The sequence below is a fragment of the Chinchilla lanigera genome, unplaced genomic scaffold, assembly GCF_000276665.1.
Source record: "Chinchilla lanigera isolate Chin_1 unplaced genomic scaffold, ChiLan1.0 scaffold00023, whole genome shotgun sequence".
Lineage (NCBI taxonomy): Eukaryota > Metazoa > Chordata > Mammalia > Rodentia > Chinchillidae > Chinchilla > Chinchilla lanigera.
The window spans coordinates 21,627,883-21,634,798 of record NW_004955424.1 but is presented as its reverse complement, the minus strand read 5'-3'; the positions used below and the strand labels follow the sequence as shown (position 1 = coordinate 21,634,798).

General features: G+C 40.4%; 1 protein-coding gene across 1 annotated transcript; it reads right to left on the bottom strand.

Annotated features, from left to right (window-relative positions):
- Tmem17 (transmembrane protein 17) lies at nucleotides 1–6,910 on the bottom strand. The gene is made up of 4 exons (XM_005385731.2): nucleotides 6,730–6,910; nucleotides 2,314–2,417; nucleotides 2,042–2,155; nucleotides 1–941 (listed from the first exon to the last, which is right to left on the bottom strand). The coding sequence occupies exons 1-4, from the start codon at nucleotides 6,827–6,829 to the stop codon at nucleotides 663–665; spliced, it is 597 nt and encodes a 198-aa protein (XP_005385788.1). The 5' UTR covers nucleotides 6,830–6,910; the 3' UTR covers nucleotides 1–662.
- Nucleotides 6,911–6,916: the final 6 nt, after the last annotated feature.

Below are 6,916 nucleotides of genomic sequence, written 5' to 3'. Positions count from 1 at the left end.
CTGTGAGATCCCGTCTCAAAAAAAAACCACCCCTCCCAAAAAACAACAAAAAACCCACCTGTTTTCTTTACTTCAGTATAATAGCTAACAAATATTAGGATTAGAACTTAACCCTAACAGACATGAAAATTTGATTTTTTGGTTATAGTCTAAATACACAAAAATGTTGACTAGCATTTCTGTTTTTGATTTTAGCAGGACTGGGGATTGAATTCAGGGCCTTGTGCATGCTAGGCAACTATTCTATGACTGACCTAAAATCCCCTCAACTAGCATTTCTATGTACTTGAAGAAGCATGGTCAGATATACAGCCAAGATAATAACAAATTTAAAAAGACATACATTTCTAGTTACAGGTTATAACTAGAAATATCACAATAAAACTGGTAAAACACAACCACTAACAGATGTCTACATACCTGAAAAACTCTACATAAAAAAAAAATTAGCTTTAGGTGACAGCATGTAGGTTTTAGGGTTAATATACTGCTTTCATGTAGTGTATGAAGCTTTATCATTGCCCTCAACCTGGGAAATTTCAAGTTATAGAGTATACAGTTCAAAACACTTGCTTTGTGCTTTTTCTCATGCTAGATCTCTGACGTTTCCTAACTTTTACAGTCTTCTAAAATCTTTGAGATTTCCCCTCAACAATGCTGGATTAAATCTCTTCTATACATGACCTCATTCTTCTCATGTCTCCTCTGTTTGCAGAGAGCCGGTCAAAGTCTTGGAGGTGGAAACGAGCTGCCAACTGATTGACCATTTTCTTCAAGGTATAAAATGCTGAAATAACTTGGAAAGTAAGGAAGAGAGTGAAGATGATATGCATTGCTTTTTCCAAGGGCAGATTCGTTAGGCCTTCATTCAACAGCAAGAAAAGAACTAAAGGCAACTGCAGTAGAAGGCTCAAAAGCCAGAAGCCTGCCAGCTCAGGAACCTGCAATGATAACACAGCGAGAGAACCGACATAAGGGCTAGGCCTGTGACTCGGAGGTAGAATACTTGTCTGGTATGTGTGACATCCTGGTTTTGATCCTATCCCCCCAAAAGAGAGTAAGGAGATCAGTAAATACAGTTTTTGTTTATGCATGTGAATAAATACTCAGTATTGCTGTGAATCTATAGTGTGGGTGGGCTCTGTACTTCAAAAGGACTATGACATGGTCCTTGTCCTTAGAATATGCTACCTAGATAAGAAAATTAACTTTGTGTGAATCAATCCTACAATAGTATACTTTGGTGAATAATTAAATGCAATACTTAGAGGCATAAATGAAGTGTTACAAGAAATAAGCGAGTGTTAGAGTAGGTGAAAGAACAGGCTTGGGCTGTGGATATAGCTCAGTGGCACAGCGCCTGCTTGGCAAGTGCAAGGTCCTGGAAAAAAAAAAAAAAAAAGAATGTATATAGGCTTTCATAAAGTTGTGCAGAGGGAGGAATAAAGGTAAATAAGCAAACAGGTGAAAGCAGCATGACTGGGAATCAACACTTCAATCCAGAGTGGGTGCCTGGGTTAAGAAATGGTAGGAGATTCGGTTAGATATGCCGGGTGTGGCCTAACTACAAAGGGCTCATACAACCACAGAACCATCCCGACACCTTGGTAACTATAGCTGCTTAGGCAGCACGGTGATTCAGAAAACAAGGGTCTGGCAGAGGAAATGAATTTATAATTTCCCCCTTTGCTTATTCAGGATCCAAAGAGACAAGTTTGACTAAATTTTTTTAAGACTGATGAGAAGAGAAAACTATGGATTCTTAAATGCTTAACAATAAGCACTTCAGTTACTTTACATAAATCATTTCACTTAATCTCAAGAAATGTTTGAGATAAGTACTATTTTCTTCCTTTTCTAGATTAGTTTTTGTATGAAGAACCAGAAACTCAAGACATTAAGCACAGAGATTATAGTGACCAAAGTGGTCAATCTGGAGCCAGCACTGGGAGAGGCCTGTGCGCTCTCCACTGCTGGCTGCCTTGCGTGGGCCTGGAAGGGTGTTGTGTGCAGCACAGAGATGAAGGGAAGCAGAGCCTACCTTCTCCTGCAGGTTACCCATGTAGCCCAGGTACAACCGGATAGCTTCAATTAGGGTTACGAGGACGATAATAGTGATCACAATGAATTTGTAGTAATCAGGCAAGAATGAATACTGAAAACAAAAAACAAGCCATGTTTGTAAAACCTTACAGAGAGTAGCACTGACCTGAATAGAAAAACAATTTTTAAGGACTGTTAACTTTATTAATGATGTAACAATGTTAGGCAAGGGCATAAGAGGCCTCAGCAATAATAAAAGCATAGACTTACCTTCATATGAAGCATCATAATGGAGCCCACCCACCAAAGTGGGAAAAAGTAAGTGTTAAAATAAAGTGACATCTGCAGGACCAAACTGGAGCTCATTTCATTATCTACAGAAGACATAGAAAAGGAACAAACTCTTAATTCTGGTTGAAGCCCTTCAAATCCTTTCATTTTTGAAAATTAATAGCCATTATTGGTTCAATAAAACTTCAAATTTTAAGCTTATTTATAATTTTTGTTTTGAGACAGGGTCTCGCTATGTAGTTTAGTGTGGCCTTGAACTCACTATGTAGCCCAGGCTGGTCTTGTACTCACAGTGATCTTCCTGCCTCAGCCTCCAGAGTGCTGGGATTACAGGCATATGCCACCATGCCCAGCTTTTTTTTTTTTGTACTTGGAATCGAATTTAGGACCTTGTACTTTCCAGGCAGGCACTGTGCCACTGAGCGATATCCCTGGCTATAATTATTGACAGTGAAAAGAATATTCATCCTAAAACCATTTAGTTCAAATAATGGTTACCTGGGGATATGTTTCATATTCTTCAATTACTTTATTATTTTGCCATGATAGCCTGCTGACTTTTTTGCACACTACTGGTTTAAATTAAATGTGGAAAATATGAATCCTATTGAACAGACAGTAATTGCTGTCTCCTTTGTAGAATTCTATGTAAAGATACTATAAAATAAATACATGAAATAAAAATATTTCAGATAAACTCTTATAAATACATCCCTTTTCTTCACTATACCCTAACCTACCCATTCGTTGATGTCCAATCCAATGCCTCCTTTTCCATAAAGTCTTCTTGCTCATGTTCCCCCTCCCAGCAGAAACCTCTTGCTGAAGTGCTGCACAGAACTCCCCTCACACCACACAGCGTGGTGCACTGCAGAGACCATGGGCTCTAGAGTCCGAGTGAACCTGGACACCAGATTTGAACTAAGTGTTTAGCCTGTTTGAGCCTGCATTTCACCATTGATAAACGGTAACATACAACTACCTCACGGGCTGCTCGTGAAGACCAGTGGTAACAAATTATTTCACCCTAGCACCGGGCCTGGCACACTTAGTAGGCACTCCATGAATATTAGTTCCCTTTCCTTCTTCTACGTATACATAGGGTGATCGGAAACTGTGGTCAGGGTTTAAATTAAGAATTTATTACAGTGAAAGACACACTGCCAAGAACGATGGCCTAAGTGTGTCTGAAGCAAGGGGAAGTACACTGAGGGGATTAATGGCAATTGTCTTTCAGTGTAATAAGTTCTTAACTTCTTTATTATTATTATTATTGTTATTATTATTATTTGTCTTTTTGAGACAAGGTCTCACTATGCAGTTCAGGCTGGGCTTCAGCTCAATTTTAGTTCAGGCTGGCCTTGAACTCACAATGATCCTCCTGCCTCAGCCTCCTGAGTGCTGGGATTACAGGCATGTATCACCATGCTCAGTAATAAATTCTTAATTTAAACGTTCACCATATATGTTTTTTTAATCACACCAAGCTGATCAACTGTTTAAGGCAATTTCTGTCAACCAAAAATATTATGGTAGCCTGACATGGTTGTACATGCCTGTAATCCCAGCACTTGAGGCAGAGGCAGTATCCCAAATTTGAGGCCATCCTGGGCTACATAATGAATTCAAGGCCAGCATGAACTATATAGTGAGACTTTGTCTCAAAAAAAAATTAAAAATATCATGGCATGTCTTCATCCACCTTATTCACGTGATCTGGCACTGTGCGCTTCTGGCTCTTCTACAAAGTCAAAATGACCATGAAAAATGTTTTGAACTGATCCAGGATACTGCAGAGCCATAATAACGCAACTAAAAGCACTCATGCAAGAGGACTCGACTGCTTCTGAAAGCAGCAAGGATGACGGCACAACTCTTCCAAGCAAGGGGGAGTATTCTGAAGAGGAGTGATTGCAATGTGTCTTTTACTATAACAATTTTTAAAAAATTTAAGCACTAACCATATATATATTTTAATTTAATTTAATTATTTATTTTTTTTTTGTGGTTACCGGGAATCCAACTCAGAACCTCACACTTGCCAGGCAGGCACTGTGCCGCTGACCTCTATCCCCAGCCCCGTGATCATATTTTTTGATTGCACTTCATATACAATCTCATTGTAAGCAAAGACCATTTCCAACCCAGTTTTGAGATCCTCATAGAACCTAACATCTTGCCTTACACATTGTGAATACCAAAGATGAACAACAGAAAGAATGAATCGATGAAAGCAGACTGTCCTAAGGATACCAACAGTATAGCCATTTGTAATACATGAGTTTCACTTATCTAAGGTGGAACACATATCTTTTGCTTTCATGTAAAAGAGAAGGGGCCTAAATTAAGAATTTGATTTTTAGAATTGAGCCCTACAAAATACACTTGAAATCTGAATGCTTAAGAGCAGATATGTATTTTGAAATCTACTGCTCTAAACTTAAGATTAAGGCTCTAATATAAATTTCTTAAAACCATTACTTTTTCTTTTCCTCCACACCTGAATATTTTAATGTCATTTAATAATTTTGCAGTATGAGAATCATGATCTTACAGAAAAATGATTTCTTTTAGCTCCAAGAACATGCTTGATTATTATGATCCTTTTGTTCATACCAATTTATTAAATAATAAGAGAGTCTTAAAATCTATTAAATCTGAAGGCCACTCATTAGCCTAGTATTTTTTCCATGACAGTATAATTCTTGGTCAGCTATGGACATAAAAATTAACTTGTTTTTACAGTATAAGTGATTATTACTACTTCAGATCAACGAAGAGAATGTGGAAAAATAGTCTAAACTGAAAATTTTACTACCTTTGGAGTAGAAACTATATTCAAAACTTTGCAAAGATCATTTTTTAATGTTAGAATTTTTTTTTACATGAACATGTTAAAAGTTGGGCCATGTCCATTATTATTATTATTATTTTTTTTTCCAGTACCGGGAATTGAACTCACGACCTTGTGCTTGCCAGGCAGGTGCTGTGCCGCTGAGCTAAATCCTCAGCCCCTCATGTCCATTATTTCAGCAGATCAAATTTATAATCATGCAGTTAAAAATCAACATATAAATTAAATTTGAAGGCATAAATTCATTACATTTTGCAAAAGTTCAAGTTGAGTGCTATAAACAGAATTTAAAACACTATAATATAAAAGGGGTAGGCCAACTGCTGGCCAACTGTATATTTTTGCACAGTTGGTGAGCTAAAAAATGTTTTTCTTGTGTTTAAATGGTTAAAAGTAATATTCTGTGACGTGAAAACCATGTGAAATTTAACCTCCAGGGTCCATAAAGTTTTATTGGTACGCAGCCATGCCCACGAAATGAAGATTGTCTGTAGCTGCTGCAGACTATCGGGCCTCCAAAGCCTTGAATATTTGTTATGCGGCCTTTTCCAGTAAAGGTCTGCTGCTCTCTAATACTTTGCTTCATAAGATTTTAGTGTCTGTGCCTCTCCCTCAGAAATATGAAAGCCCAATTTTTCATGTTTTACTCTGCACATCCTAAATTATAAAAAGGCTTACATTTAGGGATTAGGTCAATGATCAAGGTGACAAAATGCAACTACAGGAACTGATTTTGCTTTTCTTTGTCCCCCACTACCCGCCACCTTTAAAGCCCTTAAAAACAGGTGGAGGAAAAGATTTCTATTCCACCACAGAAATGATGAAAACCGCATGCGTTTGGTTGACGGTATGCCAGCTCATCATTCGGGAGGCTGAAACTGCTTTGTACCAAACGGCATTATCACTTATCCATCATGTCGGATGCAGCATCCTTAACTTGTGGCATTCTGTTTCCAGATTAGGGGAAAGAGTTTTAGGTGGGGGAGAAGGCAGGGAAAGGTAGTTTGGACAGAGGTTTACAATGACTCATTTAAAAACTTTCCCCATTTCTTCTGCTGGAAAACGGCTTCAGGAGGAACGTACTTCTGCGAGGAAAAGAGAAAAGGCAAAGCTCTTTCACCAGGGTTGGGGATGAGGGCTCAGGATGGGGTTGGCTGTTCCTTCCATCCTGGTCGGGAAAACCAGGGCGGGTGACGCAGGAAAATTAACATCGGCCTTTACGGACCGCTGTGCAGCGCAGCATTTTTAAGTCTTACTGAGTCGTCTCTAAGGCACCACTTGACCTCACAGGGCGCAAAGGTTGGCATCACCTCGGCTGCCGCGTTTGCAATGCGCAGGCCAGGTGACAAAGCACCAGGCCAGGCCGGGATTTGGGCCTGAAGGGGTCCCAGCCTCGGCCCCCAGCCCGGCCCCTCCTCCAGGAACTCCCCGCAATGCGGAGAGCTACCTGAAGGCGACGCCGCCATTTTTAGTGCGGGCAAAAATCTGGCCGCTCCAACACCGGAGCGGGGGACACTCTACGCCGGGCCTTGGCCACTCACCCGAACCCTCATTGTATTCCGGCCCGGTCCGGCTGGAGTCGCGGAACACCGTCCGGCTGAAGTGCCCCAGCCGCTGGCGTACAGGATCCGGCAGCTCCATCCTAGGGCCTCAGTCTCCCTACACACAGTGGCAGGTTCGCGGGCGCAGCCGCGCTCGGCGGTTCCCACGGCAACCGGGCGGCGCCGG

What these genes read in the sequence shown, in the direction of transcription:
- Tmem17 (XM_005385731.2), bottom strand. Translation starts at nt 6,829, where the DNA reads ATGGAGCTGCCGGATCCTGTACGCCAGCGGCTGGGGCACTTCAGCCGG. An exon ending in GGAATACAATGAGGGTTCGG is followed by an intron (nt 2,418 to 6,729) that starts GTGAGTGGCCAA and finishes TGTCTTCTGTAG; the next exon opens with ATAATGAAATGAGCTCCAGT. An exon ending in TTATGATGCTTCATATGAAG is followed by an intron (nt 2,156 to 2,313) that starts GTAAGTCTATGC and finishes TTTTGTTTTCAG; the next exon opens with TATTCATTCTTGCCTGATTA.